The sequence below is a fragment of the Terrapene carolina genome, unplaced genomic scaffold (genome assembly GCF_002925995.2).
Source record: "Terrapene carolina triunguis isolate 2854851 unplaced genomic scaffold, T_m_triunguis-2.0 Scaffold189, whole genome shotgun sequence".
NCBI classification, from domain to species: domain Eukaryota; kingdom Metazoa; phylum Chordata; order Testudines; family Emydidae; genus Terrapene; species Terrapene triunguis.
Genome location: NW_020664540.1, coordinates 5,763,254 through 5,786,089, shown reverse-complemented (window position 1 = coordinate 5,786,089; position 22,836 = coordinate 5,763,254). Strand labels below are relative to the sequence as shown.

At 40.1% G+C, this 22,836-nt stretch overlaps 2 protein-coding genes across 5 annotated transcripts in view; one reads left to right on the top strand and one right to left on the bottom strand.

Moving 5' to 3' along the window:
* Positions 1-22,836, top strand: part of BRF1 (BRF1 RNA polymerase III transcription initiation factor subunit) — a 219,934-nt gene that overhangs the window by 79,592 nt on the left and 117,506 nt on the right. Inside the window, exons 5-7 of the mRNA XM_024194413.3 lie at positions 6,517-6,589; positions 16,779-16,928; positions 18,955-19,048. Of these exons, the coding sequence (XP_024050181.2) occupies positions 6,517-6,589; positions 16,779-16,928; positions 18,955-19,048 (317 nt within the window). The remainder of the gene's footprint in view (positions 1-6,516; positions 6,590-16,778; positions 16,929-18,954; positions 19,049-22,836) is intronic.
* On the bottom strand, positions 8,238-14,324 carry BTBD6 (BTB domain containing 6). 4 transcript variants are annotated; one of them, XM_024194408.3, is made up of 5 exons: positions 13,409-14,324; positions 11,446-12,312; positions 10,881-10,971; positions 10,502-10,620; positions 8,238-10,271 (listed from the first exon to the last, which is right to left on the bottom strand). In XM_024194408.3, the coding sequence occupies exons 2-5, from the start codon at positions 11,820-11,822 to the stop codon at positions 9,239-9,241; spliced, it is 1,620 nt and encodes a 539-aa protein (XP_024050176.2). In that variant the 5' UTR covers positions 11,823-12,312; positions 13,409-14,324; the 3' UTR covers positions 8,238-9,238. The 4 variants fall into 4 exon arrangements, with proteins under 4 accessions (XP_024050176.2, XP_024050177.2, XP_024050179.2 ...); XM_024194409.3 differs by having other exon boundaries at positions 11,446-12,178; XM_024194411.3 differs by having other exon boundaries at positions 11,446-11,752.

The following is a 22,836-nucleotide window of genomic DNA, read 5'->3' as shown; positions in this document are numbered from 1 at the left end:
CTAAATATCTGTTTTCAGATGAGAGAGGTCACATTTTCAATTCAGGCTGGGATCTTCTGTGACCAGAATCCAACTGAAAGGCTTCCTTTCCACAACTTCATAAAAATCTATGTATCTCCGCAACATGTTTTCGCTTTGACAGAACAGCATATTTTGACACTAAAATGTTTAATCACAAACGTTCTGACCAGCTCTTCTTCTAGAGTGAGGCTATTCTTTCTCCTCCTCTTTAATCACTTGATCAACCAGCAACAGGGTTACATATTCATTAACTGGTAAAATGGATAAGTCAGGGGTCTTTGATTGGGAATCTTCTCTGCTTGTATTTTCACTTAGTGAATTTTGGTTCTCTTCTTGTTTTGTTTGCAAGTACAGTTTTCTTTTGAGGTAGCCTTGCTGGCTTTTGTTTCCTTTTCCATTGTTCCCATCTAGATTACATTGTCTAGCTGTTTAAAGGGTTGAGAAACTTGTCTAGCTTTGACCTAACGTTTTGTACAGTTTGGGTTTGCCCATAAGTTTCAGGATCCTCTCCTCCCTTTCATCCAGAGTGAACTACTCAGCTAGATTTCTGATCTCACAATGTGTCAAAAGGCTGTCCCTTTAATCATGGGAAATGCCAGTCTGTTCCTGGGTCCCCCTCTTTTATACTGTAGCATCATGATCTTGAGATGTGGTTGCAAAAGTCTTCAGACAGAGTAGGTATTGGCAGTTCTCTGCCTTACCTTTGATCTCTGATTTTATGTAGTGAAAATCTCCTCTTTAATATGGCTATATTGGTGCTTCTCATTATATAAGTCTCCTCTGTGTGTTACTGCCTACTGTACAGATATGTTATCAGATGGGGAAAGAGTATATACAAGAGGGGAAAACTAGTACAGTAACTGGTAATTCTGTTTGTTGCAGTCTTCTGCTTCCACCTTCAAAAAAATCTTGTTCTTTTCTCTGAAGATTGTTCTCTCAAGTGATATTTTCCTTCTTATGTGGATCTTTGTTACTACTCACTGTTTCCTCTAGAAGTTTGTTTACTTATATAAAAGTGGACTGGCTGATTCCTTTATACAGGCCTTAAATGATTTTTTTTTTTATCTCCTTGCTTAGGTGGCATTATATGTCTTACCATACGGTTTTGTTGTAGGACGGGAGAATAATAGTAATACAGCAAACAGAATTACCCAGAAGTAGATTCTTCCTTTTGAGGACCTAGATTGAGGAAGTGCTTTTCAGCACAAGATGAAAAAAAGGCACTTCATTAAGTGAATTTTGATTTGACTGATTGAAAGAGAAGTGGATTCATGTCTGTCATTCTTTGAATCAGAAACTAGAAAGCTTTCATTGGTGTAAGATTGTGATCTTGTGGATCTTTTTTTCTTCTTGGGTTAAATACAGTATTCTGGCTGTGATGGTCCAAAGAATGAAAAGCTTCAGCCTACTGATCTGGATAACAAAACATTTAATATTAAGTCTTGAAACCTTTGGAGAGAATATTTAGTTGCTGGCTTCCTATAGTAATACTTTTTACTCATTTCATGACATGTCCAGGTTGACTGAATTTGCTTCCATTACCTCAGTACCTATTTGTGTATTGATCTATTTAATTTAGACATCCTGGATGTGGTTTTTAGGCCCCACTGTACAATAAATGTTAATAGTAATGAACCAAATAACTTCAGGTACATCTTCCCCAAACAATAGACATTGTCCTTAAATAGTCATTTGCTTTTCATGCTTCCTTTGTTATTTAGGCAAGCATCCATAGATGCTTTGAATTCTGACCGTCCAGTTCTTGGTCCTTCTGAAAAGAAGGTAACCTAGGCCACTGTCAGTATACTCAATATTTCACTGGATTGTCTTATGTTGATCTTGACGAGCCTCTCTGGAAATTAACCATTGTTAAATACATTTATCTAATTTATTGGATCAAAGATTAGGCACCTTTTGTCTTAGGCATTCTGGTCAGCTGTTATCATCTTCAAGGGGGTGGAGTGAATCTAACAACCTTGTGAATTTCAGATTACAAATATCTGTGGAGATTTTTCAAACTGTAGCATGCTTTAGATTGATGACCTGTTCAACTCACTTGTCAGTGGTAAGTAGACCACTGTTCTTGTCCACAAAAGCTGAAGTATATGTGGACTGTTATGAACGTGGACATTCAGACATGATGTGAAAAAGAAAATAATGAAAAGAAAATTGAAGGGTGAGAAGGTTTCCTTTCTCCTATGGAGAGGTCACCTTAAAACATCTGAGGTCTGAAGAATGAGAACTGATTAAGTCCACACCTTTGGAGAAGTATAGAATCTGAAATGTAGAGTATATTTAGCTAGACCTTCCACAGGTAGGAGGATTCCTTACAAAGGTGAAACTAAATCTTTGGAGGCCATCTAGCTACAGCAGAGTGGGCATATGCAAATACCACATTGCAAGGAATAATTTGATAAGGAAGAACATCTTGATAAGATATGATCCTTGTTAAGAAAACAAGGATCAAAAGGATTAGTTCATAGAGGCTTGGCAAGCAGAGAGTTTTTATCTGAAAGATGCCTTTTTTTGTACTGTAGAATCTGATTTCACTTTTTAAAAATGTAGAGTCTGGTCTGTATGGTTGTAAAGAGAACCTTGTAAATGTGAACTGAATGTGAACTGTTGCAGTGATGTCTTAAGTCTGCAGATGCCCTGAAACAACATCTCTGAGAGAGGGATTAGGTGCTGCTGCTCATCTGACTGGGACAGTGACTCTGAAGCCTAATGATAATTTAAACAGCTATTTTATGGCTGATCAAAGCATACAAACATGAACAATCATTTTGTGAAGCTCTGCACAATCTACTGTGAATGGCATCTTGTTTGGGGTCTTTGAGTGGGCAGAATTTAGGAGAATACCATTTATTTTTTTCCAGTTCGATACCTGGATTTTGAAAGAGGGAGTGGGACCATATCAGTTAGATTTGGAGTGTTCAGCCTTAAAGCTGTCTGACAAATGGGAGCAGTACAACAAGACCATTGAAACCCACACTAGATGCATCTTTTTTTAATGGATAATCTTTTTCTATTACCATAATTAAGATGCTTGTAAAATAAGGGGTTTAGACATACAAATGCTATCATAGTTTCTAAACTTGGGGAATTTACCTAGAGTGGGGATTGGAGAAAAGGGATTTAAACATTTCCCGGTAAGGTTGTAGACCCTTACAAAATTTTTTACTAGTGCAGGAGAACCAGAAAGTGAAACACACTTGTAAATGAATTGTTTTAATTTTCTAAGTTGAGTGAAATCTAAAAATTATAAATAAATGAAAATGGTGAATGTGAAACTAGATTTTAAAAATTATTTCAGCTGTAATATCACCACCTTGGATTAATAATAGAGATTAAAAAATGTGGAAGAGCCCTCTTAAATTATCACTACCAGAGGTCCTTAAATGACATATCTTTTATTGATTGCTGGGTTAGCCTTGTGGGCTCTTTAATTTCCAATATATATAAAGGAACAAATGCCCCCGTACCTGTGAATATTTGATCATTCCGAAAGTATCTGTACTGGCTTGCCAAGAGAGAGAGAGCAATTTTTTTATTGCTCATTCTTTCTGTGACTTTTACACTAGCATTAAAAATGTATGAGCGCTGTGAAAAAAAACGAATATCACACACAATCCACTGGATAGCATACGTGCTTTCTGACTTCCTCTCTGAATCAATGGTAACCAAACACTGCAAGCGATTGCACTTAGGATCTTAGAGCAGAAATTCCCTGAAGTACAATTTCTACTTTGAGTTTAGTAAGTGTTTTGTGTGGACAAGCTTTCTGCACCTTGAGATCAGCCATTATACTGTACGTGATGTGGGTGAAGTAAGAAGCAGGTTAGATTTAGATTTGTTTCAGGTAGGTCCTAGATCTGGAGACTTTAGCTAGACCCAGGAATGGATGATAGAATCAGTGATACGGCAATTTGACTATGCACTTGGCTCTGCTTATGCTCCAATACATCTGTTAGTCTATAAGGTGCCACAGGACTCTTTGTTGCTTTTGGCTCTGCTGAAAACTTAATGTGACCCCCCACCCTGCAACCCTTGACTATTAGGACTTCATCATGGGAAACTGTGTCTTTATGCCTATTGGTACTTATTTACTCTGTAATTGATGTTTTTATGGAAAATTAGCTGGGGAGGAGTGTTAATTGTATTGTCTGCAATTATATGGTCAGATGGGGACAAGGAGGTATTTGAGCCTTCTGCCAAAAAGAAGAAAAAACATGGGAGAAGAATATTTTCATCTGTTGGTTTGTATTTTTCTAGACTAAATGAAAGAACTGGGTGAGTCAGTGAGGCCTGGGATGGAAAAATGATATGTGGTTGGCTCTAATGGAGTAACTTTATTGACTTGTATAATAAATCCTTCTTGCGGGTCAGATTTCTAAATGATGAGGTTTAAGATTTATAGTCCCAGGTCGGCCAACTAAGAGGCTCAAACTACAATGTGGAAAAAAACTCTTAAATCTTCTTAGTAGTTTGTCAAAACAAACTGCAGTGCATTGAGAGAACCGAAATCAATGGAAGCGAGACCCCCTTGGAAACATTGTATAGTTTTGCTTTAGTAAAAATTGTTCTATCTTCATAGCTCACAAAAAAGAAATAAACCATGCCGTGTCAAATTCTGCAGGAAATGCTAGATATTGGGTATCTATATATATATTTTTGTACCTTGATACCCATCAAGCCTAATCTTGATTCAGGGGACACATTTCAATTTTGGTCACTTCCTCTCTGGGGTTAAGTTGTACCATCCTTTCTCTATAGCCCTACAGATAACACTACAGTTATCTACCTGCTAGTCCTGTCTCACTGTTGGTCATATATGGAGGTTGTGTAAGAGAGAGATTCAACACATTCCACTAAATATACTAAGTGAAATAGTACCCATCTACATTTGAGTGATAGATTGAATGATCTCTTTGAAGATGACTGACAGCCTTGGAGATTCTTGTAATAGTTTTAAATTAAAAAAAAAAAATCAAAATTAAAGTACAGAAAAATCTCCTCTCACTTCCTCATCCTGAACAAGGGAGAAGACTACGTGAAAATACTTTGATGAAGAAAGTTCACTTCAAATTGGATGACTTTTTTTTTTTTTTAAATAGCTTTTGATGCAGAATGAGTATATTTATTAACAGGAGGCCTGCATCCTCCTCATGCTTTCCGTAAGCTTGTTCGATGTGTTTCAATAGCCCAGGTATATACTTCGCTCTCTACTAACCAGCTTCACTTTGCATGGAGGAGAGACACTTCTGTTGCATAAAACCACTAAAACATAGACTACTTAAATTTAAAAAATAGACTGTTTTTTCAGTATCGTGTCAGAGGTCTGAGTTTGAATCTCTTAACTTTGACCTGTATTTATGCCTTGGGGCCGCAGCGTGCTCATGTAGGAACACCCACAGTCAATTTGGAACTGAAGCATAGCAACATCCAGCCCTCTCCTAAGGCCAGAAAGGCACGACTTAATACATTATTTTATTTCATTTCTTCAAACTTTTGGAATACGACTAAGTGCCTAGTCCATAAATTAAAAATCATTATAGGAATATAAACAAAGGGCTGCCCAGAAATATCTCCTGAGCCTACAGTCTCCTCAGTGGCTTAGAGAAGAAGGGAAAAAAGATGAGCTTTACAATGTGCATGGAAAGTCAACAAATTTGAGGTCTGGTGGACTCGGGCTGGGATGTCTGTTCCAAAACTGAGAACCCCTCACATAAAATGCCACGCTAGCAGTTCCCCCTCATTTATATTAAGGGAGCCTCAGCTCGTGCACCTTTGTTGAGCTCAACTGTGGCAGTTTAATCACTGTGAGAGAGGCAGTCTTTCTGGTAACCAGGTCTCCTAATCACTGAGAGCTTTATAGGTTAAAAAAACAATATGTTGAACTGAGGATAGTAACTGAAAAATGAGGGAAGGCAAAAATCCTTGGAGCACTGCGTGCCACTCCCTCCCTGGGTGGAAAAGTAGTTTTGTTTGTGCTTGTAATTCTAATTATACGACTTTACATGATTAAACAAAGCTAAAATTGTACTAACTTGCAGGTTTTGTTATGTGAAGAGAGTGCCACTGCAGTTATAGTTTAATGTAACAATAATGTACGAATACATAAAACTTCAAGGTTTTGAGCTACAAACTGGGAATTGTCCAAGTACTCCAGGACAAAATGGGGCCAGCTGAAAAGCATAACAGGCAACCTGTTGCAAAGTAGTGCAGTGTTTTTAATGTTTTCTGTTTTGGCTTGTGTCACAGCTTTAACTTTCCATATATCTTTTAATGAGAATTTCACTTATCTCCATGATTTATAAATCCGATTGCATCAAATGATTACTTTCACTTTAAAATATCTGGGTGAGTTTTTTTTTTTTTTTTTTAACAAAAGCAATTTGCTTGATGTTTCAGAGGTGGATTTTCATCTCTGTATAATGGAGTACTTTTTTAATGTTTGCTGTTTAAGATTCAAATAATGTTTTCTGTCTTTAATAGGTGAATGTCTATGTGCTGGGAAAAACTTTCCTTCTGCTGGCCAGAGAGCTCTGCATAAATGCTCCAGCTATAGGTATTTTTTTAAGAGTTGGCTTTCAGTACTTGGGTATACTTTACCATAGTTTCACGATTGCTCTTAGAAGGCAAAAAATTTGCACAGTACAGTATTAAAGGGGCACTTTAAAATGAAATTCAGAGTAGTCTAGGGATAAAATTTGACTGAGAGGCAGAAGTCATCTTAAAATAGAGAACACAATAGTGGGACTGCTGTTGAATGCATGTAAGCTTGACACTATTTTCTTTTCCAGTTAAATATGTCATTCTCTACCTCTTAGTATATGAATAGTGTAAGCCTTAATGAGAGTATGGACTGATTTGAGAGAGAGAGATGCTTATCTACAAGCTTGTACAGACCTGTCATATTTCAGTTCAACCAAATAAGACACAATGTTAGGTAAAGGATTTGCTAAATTTACTGTGTGTTCAGCACCCGAAGCTACCGATGTCAGCACTTGAAATACAAGAGGATTTATGGAAAATGAGGAGCTTTATTTTGAGAGAATGTTAGTAATCAGTTTGCTTAAACTATTATTTTTTTTAAAAAGTGGCGGTTGAAATAAGCACAGGTTATGTTGTATGAAAACAGTTTTTAATCTAACATATATTAAATCTGCTTTTAGCAATAGCCGCTCCAGACAGCGGTGTATGCATTTCAGTACTTTATCAAGCCTGGCAGACTGTGAGCCACAGAAAACCTTACTAACTCCAGTTAAAGGGATTGGTTCATAAGGGCATCATGTGACTGTTACCCGACTTTTTATTCTAGTATTTCTCCTGTATTTCTTCAAACTCTTAATAGCTTTTAATCTGCATTGACGGACTGAGAGATTTTTTTTGTCATCAATGAACAGGCAACTTCAGTCTACTTACAGCTAGTCATTGAGGAGCCCTTCAGAACATAGCTCTCCCTAGAAACTAAACATCACCTGTCCAATTATTGAGTTCAGTGATCATGGAGTCCAGGTATCATGTGACAATACACAGCTATCAGCCAAGTCACAGGGCCAGTTCACTCTGCATATCTTAATACTTGATGAAAAGAATATTCTCCCTCTGATTTTTGCAGTGGAAATCCAGCACCCTCAGAATTTTCACTGCAGTGTCTAAAGACAGAACAGGAATATTGTATTATAGTTGTATTATAGTTTGTATTTGAATTGAATTGTCTTACAGCAGCCAGTAAATACTTGTCTGGAAAACAAGCAAGCTTTTAAACTAAATATTACTGGTACTTTTTACACCAGGAAAAAAAAAATCTCTAATCCCTGTTTTGTACTTTTTCCAAGGTCACTGCTAAAAGGATGAGAAAAGGGTACTGCTTATAGTACACAGTAAATATTTTCAACTGCCTAATCTCTAATGATAGAAAAAGCTACTTCAGTCATTTTTGTAGTCTGTATCCTCGAATTTGCTCAGCAGGTGTAAATAAGTGAGGAAGTACATTTGAGAGATTATTTCACCCGTTAGCTGGATGAAAAAAGCAAAGAGGGCGCTCTGGGTGTGCAGCCTGTTTAGATGGCTTCCTCCCGCATCATCAGGAATTTTAAATGTACTACTTAAGATTATTTTTACCAGACTATCTCTCTCTCAAGCTAGCGCCTGAATTGGGGCAGTTTAATTATTGATATATTTCAGTTCTTTGCTCCTTCAGTGGGTTTTTGTAGATATATAAAAACCCTACAAATTTAAGCTGCATTTAAATGTGGCTTAGTACTGTAACTTTTACCAAATCTATATAAAACTGAGTCAAAGTTCTTACTTCATACATTGGTTTCTAATTATCCTAGTCCACACACAGTTTCTGTACCAATTTAACAAATTTGTTTTTAACTGTGTGTAGACAAGGGCCTAGACATTAGACCAATCTGTTGCAACTTACTTGAAAATGGGACAGATGTCAGTTTAATCTAAAGCTTCCTTAACTCCACAAAGAGCAAATGCAGTAGCTGTAGAGAACTTAATCGGAATGAAAGCTTGTAAGGTTTCAAATAAAAGCTTAGGATATGTTTTTAAATCAGCTTTACAGTCGCTCAAACCTTTCTGCTTTGTCACGGAAGTTTAAGAAAACGGTGCTTCCTTATACATTACCTCAGAGGAGGGAAGAAACTGTATAGTCTGCCTGTTTGTGGAGAGCTTTAGTTACCTTGCAAAGCTATCTCTATATTTGTGCTGATAGTTATGCCTTTTATAGACAAACACAGTAGTCTGAATGTTCTGTTTATCATTTTCGTAGGAGTCCCACCACTAAACTGTACTACAGAGATATTAACATGGACACTAGCCATAAAATCAGCAATGATCAAGTACACAGGTTTTAGGGCAAGTAAAAATGTTTTATATTTCACAGATTCATAAACTGCTCTAGTTTAGAACATCCTGCTTGTGTCAGCTGCAGTCTGCAAGTTAGTTATCTATATACAAAATAAATGCACATTACGTGCAGAATTTAACATTTTTCTGCATGTTGCAGTTTTAATTAAGTCATATCTTATGAATAAATAAAATAAGATTAAATTCAAGAGCATTCCTTCACTTATTTTGATAGCCTGATGTAGTAGATAGGTAAGTAGTGTAACATTCCACTCTGCTGTAGAGGTTTGTAGTAATCAAAACATCCTTTAGTGTGAATAGCAGTACTGGAATACAATCAAAGTGAAATGCATCATGCATAGAAAATGAGTTCAGGTATTTGTCCTCCTTGTACTCCAGTTCCATTGGTACTATCTGAGGAGCACTGGAATTGGAATGTTACTTTTCCACATTGTACTTCAGTCATTCCCTCTTGCCCAAAATAACTAAGTTCATTGCCATCAAGAATGGCACTTACGTTGTAAAATGTGTCTTGCTCAACCTGCACAGGGTGTTCAAACCACACAGAGAAAGTATTACTGGATCCATCAGAGGTAAACTTTGTCAGATTTTGAGCAAGAACAATTCCTAGACGCTTAAGTTCAATTTTGACGCTGTATTCAGCTTTACCACAGCTTGATCCATACAAGCCTAGTCCGGCTATGAATATCCTTTTATCTACAGCAAATTGGATACTGTCACAGCGACCTCTGTACCTCCATTGGTTACTACGATATGCGGAGGATTGAAATCGATGGCATCTTTGAGGTACAAGTCCTTTTCTTTTTGTCAGTGGAAATTCTAGCTTGGGTTTATTTGCAGCTGTATACCATAAGAATATATTATGCGTTTCCTCAAGGGTAAGGATGTCAGATTGAGCAGCTCCATTGGCAAACTCCTCCAAAGTCATAGTTGGAATCCGCACCAAATATAAAGCTTTTCCTAATACATTCCTCTTGTTCCTTGGTGTAATTGGTAGCCCTTGTCTTTTGCATTCAGCCTCTGCCCAATTAAGAACAGCCTCAAAAACTACCACCTCCTTAGTGTTTAGTGCTTCCCTGGTTACAATGATCTCTAGTGTTTGTTGATCAATTTCACAGAAGCCTTCTGACTTCAATGCCATTTCTGCTTGAGCATCAATTACTTCCCAGCAGCGCTGCGTCAATTCTGGCTCCTCAAAGAGTCTGCTCTGAGACAGCAGAACACAAGCATTTTTAGCCTCTAAACTAGTCTCCAGAAAATTGACGCAAGCCTTTGCTAAGGCTGGGACGATATACTTCTTGGCAGCATACAGAGTAGCAAGCACTGTGTCAGCTTCCAGGTCAATTTCATCACTATACATATACCTAAACAGAATAAAAAACAAGTATTTTTAAAAGCGACACAAACCGTGAGAGATTAAGCTACCATTGTCATAACTGACAAGTAGCAATTTGACATCATTCAACATTTGTCAGCACATTTAATAAAGTATAATAGCTGCATGTTCCTAGGTGCCATTTAAAAGATTTTAAAGATGTTTATAAACCACTTTTAATCTCTCCACAGGATGTGTGGAAATGTAATGACCACTTACTTTAATAAGATTAGAAAGGCTGCAGGTTCCACATCTGGTATATGGATTTCAGATCTGACCTCTGCAAGATCACCATAAAACATAGCATAGAAGACAGAGCTACCAACTGCCAAAACATACTGTTAAAAAACAAACAAACATGTATGTCTTTAGTATGTAGCTTTGGTAATTAAACATACTAGCTGACAGAAGAGATACTGGGGGAAAACTTAAAAGCTTCAATTCAAACAGAAATCCCTTAAACTGTCCCATTATAATTAAGATATATAAAGTTATTTCTTTACTTTGGAGATCAGACAAAATATCATAATTAGACAAGTGTAACTCCACTACCCTAGCAGAAGAGGGAAGAAAAAAAAAATCAATCAACTGCACAAACCTTATGGGCAGGAACTTTCTTTGATGCCCCCAAGGGGCCTACGATAAAATGTACATCAGCCATAAGTTCGTTATTGAACATCAATGCGTTCCTGAAAGTAACAGGAAAGGAGAAACCAAATTAGATTTGCCAAGTTTATCACCTGATACCACAATGCAACCTAATGCTACATAAATCGAGTCCTGGTTTCAGTACATGTCTACTCCATCCCCTTGCTACAGCTGGTGCAGTGGGACACAGTGGGATACTTTCTTTCACTGTGGAGTCGGTGGTTGCACAAGTGAGTTGAGGGCAGAATATGGCCAATATGCAGATGCAATACTTGAACTTCCTTAGGCTGCAGGGGGCCTGTGACTGCCACAACTCGCTGTTTTTTGGCTTGGGGAGCCGTACTTTCTCCTCCCACCCAATCTGGGGTGGGAGGGCTGCTCATTGCTAAACAGCCCATGTTTCCTGCCTTTGGCACAGAAGGGGGATGGCTATGGGACTGGCTCCTGCCCTGTAGTTCTCCGGGGGGGGCAAGGGCTGCCCAAATTCTGTGCACTCTGGCCGGGCTGGCTCTTACCTCTCCCGCAGGGTGGGGTGGAAGGACTGCCAGTTGGAGCTCTCCAAATTGTTGTTGTTCAGGTTTTGCAGTTGCGGTGGTGGCGGCGGCTGGGCACTCTGCTGAAGCTGAAGGGCGTTTTTCTTGCTATTGGCAGCAGCAGCGACAGTGGCAGCAGCAGCGTTATTACTGTTTGCAATATTGGTGTTAGTGCTGGCAGGGTAAAGCTCTGCAGCCATCTTCTTCTTCAGGGACAGGGGCACTATCTCATAGCATGCTGGCACCTTGCCGTTTGACCTCACGCTCTTTTTGGACTTCTTTAAGGTCTCTGGAAGCAGAAGAAAGAAAGTCAAACACTTCATGATCCTGCCATTGAGGCAGCCATGGGGCAGTGGCATGAGCAAGAGGACAGCTATTCTAAAGTCAAGTCCCACTACCTGGATACTTATGATTTTAAACTGCAGCTTTTGCTCAAAAGCCCCGAGCACCTTTTCTGGGGAGCAGAATGGTGCCGTAGTGCATGAGTGCCAGTGCTCACCTTTGCTTGAAGATCCCAGCCTCAAGACCACAGGCAGGATTGCAAAGGAAGACCCCGGGAGGGATACAGGCAAAGAGTTTCCCCAAAAGGAGGAGCAGCAGAGTCAATCCAGAAAGCCTCCAAGAGTTAAAGCCCAGCCCGCGCTGAGCTGCTGCCAACCACTGGATCCTCTTTGAAAGGCGACTTGGATCCTTCTTCCGGGCAAGGGTTAAACATCTGCAGAGAGACCAGCAAGTTCCCAGCCTAGTATTTAAACAAGGGCCGAATAACCCCTGCCCGCGATGTCCAGTCCACGCCGTGTAACTCCTCCGCACGGGAGGGGGCGGCTGCTGTAAATCCCGCCGCGCTGCCTGCGGAACAAAACTTTCCCAGATTCAGTCCTGCCCTGAGCAGATGCCCACGGGGCCGGGGTGAGGGTCCGCGTCCCGCGCAGCTGCAAGGCCAGGGCCGCTCGGCACGTCTCCCCGGCGATCAGCGGGCGCTGCCCTTGGGGCCGCCTGCCTGCGCGGTTGTGGTTCTGCAGCCCGGCGGCTTCAGCCAGCAGCGGGGCCGGGCGCCCGTGTCCTCACGCGTGTGCGCTGCCCCCACCGTGTGTGTGTGTGTGTCGGCTTCCCTCCGCCTCCTGCCTCAAATAGCCAGCCGCGGCCCTGCGCGTCACGCCCGCCTGCTCCAATGGGGAGCGCCGGGGCCCGGGCCCCGGGGAGGCCGGGCTCCCTCCCTTCACAGACAATATGTCATTCTTCTCCGCTCCCTCCTACCCACCAGCTCGCCCTCCTCCCCCGCACCCCCCCCCCTCCCAGCCGCTTGGGAAAATTACAGGGAGCCAAAATCCACCGCCCAGGAAAGGCTGCAATGGAGCCAAATGTACCGATGCCCCAAATTCACCCCCAGAGGCGGGGGGAGCCTTACACTAGCAACCCCCCGCCTCCGGTGCAGTGGGGACCTACCCCGCCAACTTCCCTCCAGCCCTCTGCAAAAGTAAACCCAGCCCCACGGGCGAGCCGCAGTCTGCGTTCAACTTCCCCGGGAGAGCCCCCAGCTGCAGCGTCTTCCCCGGCGCGTCTCCCCCTGCCGAGAGCAGCTCTCAGCTTGGCTTGACTCGGGCTCTGATGCTGAGCCAAGGTGAATCAGGAAGGCAGTAAACAGATGGGGGCAGAGCTGGCGATCGGAGCCACTTTTCTTCCTGAAAGCCTCCCTCCTCCTCCCCCCAAGCCCGTGCACATAGAGCCGGCGAGGCTTTTGTTTTCTTCCCGATCCCGGGCATTACTTGCAGCAGCCGAGCAAGTCTGACATGTTGCAGAGTGGGAGCCCTAGCAGGCAAGGCAGAAGTGCCACGCAGAGGCACAGCAGCACTGCAGTTTGGGACTCAGCCGCTGCCCAGCAGCGGGGGAGCTCTGCAGAGACCCAGCCTGCCCCAGACCACCCAAAAAGTCGGAGTCACTGTACCTGCTGCCCTCACCAGGCGTCCTTCCGCCCACACCGAGCTGGGAAAGTTTGCACGGCAGGCTGCTCCGTGGAGTCAGAAGCCATGATTATGGAAATGGTTGGGAAGACGGGCGGGGGCTGGGTCTGAGATCCTGTTTCTGTGCAGCCAGTCGTTCCCAGCCGGACCGAGCGAGGGCGCCCCAAGTCCTTCTGCAGCCGCCTTTCGCGCAAAGCTGCTTGCTGTCCGGCCCTTTCTCCCTCCAGGGTTTGAACTTTTCGGAGCAGCAAGAGCACAGACAAAACATTAAGTTGCCCCGGTGGTAAAAGCAGTGAGGGATATTCAGAATGCAAGTCAGCACTGCAGCAGACACTTGGGCTACATTCCGAGTGCGTGGAAGCTGGAGTATCCTGCACACAGCCAGACAGTGTAAGGGTGGGGTTGTAGCAGGAAAGGCAACTGTTGGGCTTTATCTTAAACCCCAAACCTGTTGGTTGTTTCCCCAGCTACAGCCCCACCCATCATCCTTTTGCACCTGGGGTATTACACTCCTGCTCCTGAGGAGTCCCTGTTTACCAGTGTGTAACTTGCACCACTATTGCCATCACCTCTGAGTTTGATTTCTAGCGCTTCGCTGGATTATAGTTTTACCATATTTTCGGTGGGTTTTTGGGGAGGGGAGTGATAGAGGAGCAGTCATTTCTGAACAAGGCCTGTTATTAACCTCCTGAAGCACACTGTATTACAGTAACTGTTCACACACCACACATTTATGCCCTCTCTGTTTTTGTATGATCCAGCGATTCTTGCTTTCTTGCTCGTAATGATGATTTTGAAATTTTGTGGCCACTTTGTTTTTCACCCTGACATTTCTGTTATCTATTTTGATGGGTACTATTGAAAGCAGAGGTGTCATGACAAAGGTCGGATAGGAAGGAAGGGTACGGGAAACTTTCTGAAGAGTATGAAGTTCTTTCTGAGTGCACATTGAGTAGTAGCATAAATAAACATAACTACTAGCTTTCGCCCTGATCCTGCAAGCTGTTCGGCTCAGAATGGCCCCTGCAAATGCATGGAATTTCCCTGAAGTCAATAGGGCTCTGTATGGGAGCAGAGTTCTGCCAGCCTGGAGCAGTCTGCAGTATCAACGCATTTATTTAGAATGAGTGAAAGAACCGCAGTATTCTACTTTTAACTTAACTTTTTAAAAATGTGTCGGCTTGTTTGCATCCAATTAAGAAGTTGGTTTTACATTCATCCTAGACCTATGTTTAATTCTTATACTCTTAATATTGCATTGCAGCCATTTACAGTCTGCCGGTTGGTGGAGAGCTTTTCAGTTTTTAGTTTTGTTTAAGTCATTTGCATTTACTACTTTTCAAGACTCCGATTGTTTTGCTAGTTTAAAGATGTAAATTAATAATGTGTAGCACAAACTAGTTTCTGTCAAATGATCTGTGGGCATGAATGCCAGCAGAATTTCCTGAAAAGCTACAATGCAAACGTTTGTCAGTTCATAGAAATTATAGTGAAAAAATGCTTTGAAGAATTTAAAGTAATAATAAATTCCTCCTCTCATTTGAGGCCTTGATTTTCTGAGGTGTTGAGTGGCTTCAGCATCCATTGAAGTTGAGCCCTTTTGTATGAACCCTGCCAAGTGAACTTGAGAAGATTTTGAAATTGTCAGCTCATTACCGTAACGTATTTGGTGTTTTGGAATAATGTAAAATGGAAATTGGAAAATGTAAAAAGCTAGAGAAATGAGTTTTCACTTTAAAGGGTCATTATGTTTTATTGAATTATGAGTTAAACAGTTTTTTGTTAAATATGGCGTTTTTTTTTTAAAATGAGACCATAGTTTTGAAAGAACTTTATAGTAGTGGTGATGTTTTTTTTAACTGAAGTATCCCTGGTGTATTCTTTCAGACAGGCCAGTTACTTTTTGGTGATAGACACCTTAAAATACATTAAGTTAAATAGGCATCCCTGATGTTAGATGTGATATGGATGATGATTGGAGAACAGTGGGAATGATTCTGTTTCCTTACTAATTGCCTTTAGGGAGTTAATATTTCTATTGTTTTATTTATAATCATGTTTACTAGTTGATTCCATTTTGTAATTTCAAAATTCTTTGGGAGAAATACTTATGTCTGGAAGTTTTTGCTTTAAAGTAAAATATGCAGTCTTTTAAATGGAAAGGCTGCGAGTCTGTTGGTGTGTAGTACAATCCTGGTAATTGGAAATGGCAACAGGATATCCATTGTTTGAACTTAGTAGTAAAATGTAACTGGTTTGATTAATTGCAAATCTGTAAGACTATTTAAATTAATGTTTTCAGCAGAAATACCATCTTTATCAGTTAAAGTGCCCAAATGGGGAATCCGCTAAGGAAATTGAGTTGAGTGTAATAGTTAACAATTTACCATACCCCATAGATTTTGGGTCAAGTGATAAGAGGCTGCCAGGAAATGAGAAATTGATACCCCGGAAAAAGAGAGTAAACAAGTATAAAGCATAGCTTTTAAAAGATTCTATTTGATAAACTAGAAGTTGGTTTAGGTAAAGCAACCACGCATATAGACAGCTTTTTGCTGTTCTATTAGTCTATAGCTGATAACACCAAAATTTGAAATTATTTTATACATAGAGGGGCAGATACTCATTTGGTGTAAATTATCTTAGCTCCATTGAAGTCAATGACATTTTACACCAGCTGAAGGTCTGCTCCAGTGTGCCTGATAAACAGCTTTTTGTATTGTTGGAGTATGAATCTGTGAATATGGAATTTTGATTAAGGGACTGCAGCTGGTTAAATTTGGAGATGTGTACACTTTTGGTAGTAATATATTATTTTGAACAGATTAATTGTGTTTCAAAGAGTAATTTATAGTCAGGTACAGACACACATAAGTTAGTATATATGTTGCTATACCGGTGAATGTTAAAAAGTTTGGATCTAAATTATCCCCCCAATCCTGCAAATACATTTGCAAATGCTTGAGTTAACGCATGTGTGGAGTCACCCATTAATGTCCATCATATGCATAAAGTTAGGCACATGCACAAGTCATTGCAGAACTGTGGCCTAAAAGTACTGTATATATGGAATACACCATGGTGATACTTTAAAAATGTTTAACTGTAAAGCAAAAAAGGATTAGTGTTTTAGCTGCTAATTGGTACAGAGATTAAAAAGATGGTTCTAAAGAATAACCAGGTCAAATGATCCAGTCTCCCAAAAAAAAAAAAAAAAGTATTGCTGTAAGAGTTTTTTGTTACTGAGATACATAGCAAATCAACTATGGAATGTCTGTGGTACACTTGTTCAAGGTGCATGTTTCAAAAGCTAAAAGTCAAGATTAGAAATAATTGTATCTTATTGTGTTGCAGATCCATGTTTATATATTCCTCGTTTTGCGCACATGCTAGAATTTGGAGATAAGAACCAGAAGGTATCAATGACAGCTCTAAGATTATTACAGAGGATGAAAAGAGACTGGATGCACACAGGACGCCGACCATCGGGGCTCTGTGGAGCAGGTATCTAAAATCTGGTGTAAATTGTTTAACACATAAAGTGCCAATCTGATTTGCTATATAAAAAGGCTCTGTTTTGGGTTCAGCCATCAGATGGTGACTTTTTGTCTCTTAGCTGAGATGTTATTAGATACCCTTTGCTCTTATACTCTAAACGTGCAGAGCCATGTTCAAATCCAGCAACTTCTTCATCCAAAGCATTTCCAAAATTCAACCTTTTATTTCTGTCCATGGTGCTAAGTCTTTTGTTCCAGGCCCTAATGTTCTTGCAGTTTGTTTACTCTACCCTTCTCTCTGGTATCCATATCACTCACTCTAATACACCTCTACCCCAATATAACGCGACTTGATATAACATGAATTCGGATATAACGCGGTAAAGCAGCGCTCCGGGAGGGCGGGGCTGCGCGCTCTGGAGGATCAAAGCAAGTTCGATATAATGCGGTTTCACCTATAACACGGTAAGATTTTTTGACTTCCGAGGACAGCGTTATATCTGGGTAAAGGTGTATCTGCAAAATACAGTTGCTAAGATCACCTTCCTTGCCTGTTGCTCTGCCCATGTCACTCCTTCTTCCCATTTGAAATCCCTCTACTGACTCTGCAAATTCAAGCTTTTTGTCCTCACCTTTGAAACCATTCATTAACCTGCTCCTGCTTTCTTAATGACCTTTATTCCCCATTGCATAGTCCCCATCCCCTCTAACTTGCCAGTGATACTAACTTTGACCTCCCTTTTCTCCTCTTTTCCACAAATATCTACATGCATTTTTTTTATGCTGCCCCTCATGCATGAAGTGCCCTCCCTGAACTAATCCATAAGAATGTTACCTTTTCCTTCTTCACACTTCTCTGCAAGAGACCCATTTATGCTCTAATACAGGGGTAGGCAACCTATGACAAGCATGCCAAAGGCGACATGTGAGCTGATTTTCAGTGGCACTCACACTGCCCGGGTCCTGGCCTCCAGTCCGGGGGGCTCTGCATTTTAATTTAATTTTAAATGAAGCTTGTTAAACATTTTAAAAACCTTATTTACTTTACATACAAGAAAAGTTTAATTATATATTATAGACTTATAGAAAGAGACTTTCTAAAAACGTTCAAATGTATTACTGGCACACGAAACCTTAAATTAGAGCGACTAAATGAAGACTTGGCACACCACTTCTGAAAGGTTGCCAACCCCTGCTGTAATACCTGCAAAAAACCCAGCAACTTAGGTTAGGTTGAGTCAGGGATAGCTGATATGGTGAGGGTATCAAGAAGCTTGTTTCATTGCATAGGTTATCTGAACACTTTGCATTATTTGCAAATTTTAAGTGTGTACATATGTAAAAGAAAAGGTTTTTTTTGCAATAATGCAGAACACACAGATAACCCATGTGACCACACAGTCTTCTTGGTACCCTCACCCTCTCTCTTACTGTCTGTGACACTTAGTTTTGTGTCGTGTTTCAAATCCGAATGTAAACTTTTTAGGACTGGGACCATGTCTTCCTCTGCATTGGTATATCATTTAATACCATGGAGTCCCGATTCCATGAGCCTTTGGGTACTACCGAAATACAAATAGTAATAATAGGAAATAATCTTTTACTGGTACTGACAACTACCTAGATGGAATCTATATCTTATTTTTGGCTTCTGGTAAAGGTTCTAGGAGAGCAATTTATTGATGAAGACCAGATTGCTACTGGAAAAAAAATACATTCTTTTATGTGTGGAACAATTCTATATTCTTGTGTTGTATTTGAGTAGCTTACTTTGGCTGCCAAACCCAACTAAAGCATAGAATTTTACAGAACACATTTTGCCAACTTAATTTTATTGAATGGGAAGCAAAGTTTGTACAATTCAACGTAATCACCTGAATTCAAGTATACAGCTGAACATTAGCATTTGCTGTTCTTTAACTGAAGTTGAGAACAGAGATAGAGTACATTTGTATGGCTCAGTGTTTTCTTCTTTCTTTTTCTTTGCTTTGCTTAAATACCTTTGTCACTGACTTTCTCTGCTCATTCTCTAGCTCTTCTAGTGGCAGCAAGAATGCATGATTTCCGACGTACTGTTAAAGAGGTTATCAGAGTGGTCAAGGTTTGTGAGTCAACGTTAAGGAAAAGGTCAGTGGAGTTTTACTGTTTTAATCTTTTACTTAAGATACTGAAGAGTAGTAAGTTCATGCAGGTGAGAGAGAAATTGATTATTTTTCTTTTTAGAAATTCCAGGAACTATGAAAGTAAAAACTTGGTTTGCAGGTCAACTTTAAGTAACATTTGTTGCTATTTATATAGCATTTTCCAATTCCAAGTCCTCAAAAGTGCTTTACAAAGGTGGGTAAGAAGCATTATCCCCATTTTACAGTTGGGGAAATTGAGGCAGAGTTAAGTGACTTGTGTAACATCACACAGGATTTATGTGGCTGAAATGTCAGCAGTGTTCTTAACTGCGCAGGTGGAGTAAATGGTTGATCTGAAAAGCTGTGAATGCTGTGGGTTTACTGCATTAACCCAGTATTTAGTCCCTAGTGTATCGTGTTTTTTTGTAACGGATAATACATACCACTTTACAAAATTTGTAAAATTTTCTGTAGAGTCATGCGTTTTTAGTAGTACAGTGATGATGATGAAATAGAACTATGGCCTCAGCATAATAAAAACCAAGCTTGTAAAACAGGGTGACAATTTAATTTAAGGTCGCAAGTGGCTGTGACCAGAACCTGAACATGAACATTTTCCATGTACCTTTTTGTCTTTTAATTTTGAAGACATTATTCTTTAAAAATATTTTTGGACTCTTCATATCAAGGTAAATAATTGGAAATCAAAATACTAAAAGAAGGACATACACTAAAGAAGACCTAGTAACTGCTTGCATTTTTCATTAATGAGTAGGGCTGTTGATTAATCGCAGTTAACTTACGCGATTAACACAAAAAAATTAATTGTGATTAAAAAAATTAATCGTGATTAATCACAGTTTTAATCACACTGTTAAACAATAGAATACCAATTGAAATGTATTAAATATTTTGGATGCTTTTCCTACATTTTCATATGTATTGTATTCTGTGTTGTAATTGAAATCAAAGTGTATATTATTTTTGATTACAAATATTGGCACTGTAAAAATAATAAACAAAAGAAATTGTACTTTTCAGTTCATCTCATACAAGTACTGTAGTGCAATCTTTGTCATGGAAGTGCAACTCGCAAATGTAGATTTTTTGTTTGTTTGTTTGTTATATAACTGCACTTAAAAACAAAACAATGTAAAACTTCTGAGCCTGCAAGTCCACTCAGTCCTACTTCTTGTTTAGCCAATTGCTAAGACAAACAAGTTTGTTTACATTTACAGGAGATAATGCTGCCCTCTTCTTATTTATAACATCACCTGAAAGTGAGAACAGGCATTTGCATTGCACTTTTGTAGTTGCCATTGCAAGGTATTTACGTTCCAGATATGGTAAACATTCATATGTCCCTTCGTGCTTTGGCCACCATTCCAGAGGACATCTTCCATGCTGATGACATTTGTTAAAAAACATAATGTGTTAATTAAATTTGTGATTGAACTCCTTGGGGAGAGAATTGTATGTCCCCTGCTTTGTTTTACCCACATTCTGGCACATATTTTATGTTCTAGCAGTCTCGGATGATGACCCAGCACATATTGTTCATTTTAAGAACACTTTCTCTGCAGATTTGACAAAATGCAAAGAAAGCACAAATGTGAGATTTCTAAAGATAGCTATTGTACTCGACCCAAGTTTTAAGAATCTGAAGTGCCTTCCAAAATCTCAGAGGGACGAGGTGTGGAGCATGCTTTCAGAAGTCTTAAAAGAGCAACACTCCGATGCAGAAATTACGGAACCTGAACCACCAAAAAAGAAAATCAACGTTCTGCTGGTGGCATCTGACTCAGATAATGAAAATGAACATGTGTCAGTCTGCACTGCTTTGGATTGTTATTGAGCAGAACCAGTCATCAGGATGGACGCATGTCTCCTGGAATGGTGGTTGAAGCATGAAGGGACATATGAATCTTTAGCGCATCTGGCACGTAAATATCTTGCGACGCTGGCTACAACAGTGCCATGAGAATGCCTGTTCTCACTTTCAGGTGACATTGTAAACAAGAAGCAGGCAGCATTATGTCCTGCAAATGTAAACAAACTTCTTTGTCTGAGCGATTGGCTGAACAAGGAATAGGACTGAGTGGACTTGTAGGTGCTAAAGTTTTACGTTGTTTTATTTTTGAATGCAGTTATTTTTTGTACATAAATCTACATTTGTAAATTCAATCATCATGATAAAGAGATTGCACTACAGTACTTGTATTAGGTGAATTGAAAAATACTATTTCTTTGTTTTTTTACAGTGCAAATACTTGTAATCAAAAATAAATATAAAGTAAACACTGTACACTATGTATTCTGTGTTGTAATTGAAATCAATATATTTGAAAATGTAGAAAACATCCAAAATATTTAAATAAATGGTATTCTATTATTGTTTAACAGCGCGATTAATTATTAATGAGAAAACAAAAAATGAGTACAACTGGAAGACTACTAGAGAGTTCTAAGTTTTTCCCCATGAATTCAGTAAAAAGTAACCAAATTGTGAAATATTCACCCATTATTCTTTGAGTAGTCTACCTATGGGTGCTCCGTGTTTGGATATGCCTGTGCCCGTGAGCTCTTGATTGGAGATTCTCGTCAGCAGTGTCCGTGGGTCCGTGCCTGTGTCCTGGTTGCCCATGTGCTCTGACATAAGGGAAGATAAAGAGGGGTGGACCCACCGCCACTCCAGTTCTTTCTCAACTGCCTGGGGCTTGGGATGGAGCGTCGCAGTGTCCGCTTTTGGTAGTCATGTAGCTGGCTACTCCTCTTGCTTACATTTTATTTTTTCTTAGTATTTTCTTTTTGTCTTCATTTGCAGTTAATTTAGTACAGTCAGCACTTTTGGGGGGGCATGGTCCTCCCCCCTTTTTTTTGTCACCCACTTTGGGCCTTCTTGGACCTTGATCCCTAGCCTTGAGTATGGGTTATTCCCAAGACCTCAGACCTGCCACATTCCCACCAAATGTAAGATCTGCTCAGGATTTAAGAGCAGACCTGGGAAATTGAGGGAGGACAGAATTAAACCCCTGTACATTGGAGTGGCCTCCTGCCTTCGATTCTTTGATAAGCAAAGATTCTGGGGGCCTTATGGGACTGTCAGAACCTTCAAAGAGGCAAAGACTTCCCAGAATGGGACAAGAAAAGGGGAAAGTCATGCCTGCAGTCTGGATCTCAGGCAACCTAATGTCCTGGTAAGGATGCTGCTGATGCTCCTGTTCCTTCCGGTACTAACTGCGGGACCGACCAAGAAGTTGCACACTGAGAAATCCTACAGAGTGGTGCTGTCTTTGGCGTCGGACTCAGTGCCTTCGAAGCATAGAGACTAGAACCAAGCCGAGAGTCTCTCTACAGTTCAGAGTAGCCAATTACCAAGCCCTTATGGCAAAGTATGACTTCACAAACTATTCTAAATTTACATCTTTTATTGATCACTTGCCTCAGGATTAGAGGGTGTAATTTCAGGCCCTTATTACAGGTGTCAGACAGTTGCCAAAGCATCTCTTCAACCGTTGCTCGATGTCACCAACAAGGCCACGTACTCCATGGCTACAGATGGGAATAGTCGTTCCCTAGCTGGATGATTGGCACCTGAAAGGACATTTGTTCCTCAAGGTTCAGACAGCAACTATGAAAGCCCTGAGTCTCCGCTTAAAATGTAAAAGTCTACCCTCTCACCCATTCAATATAGAGACTTCATCGAGGCCACTCTGCACTCCTTCACTGCCAGAACCTATTTACCCAGGGATTTGTCACCATGTCCGACCTTGTTATAAAAATACAATAGAG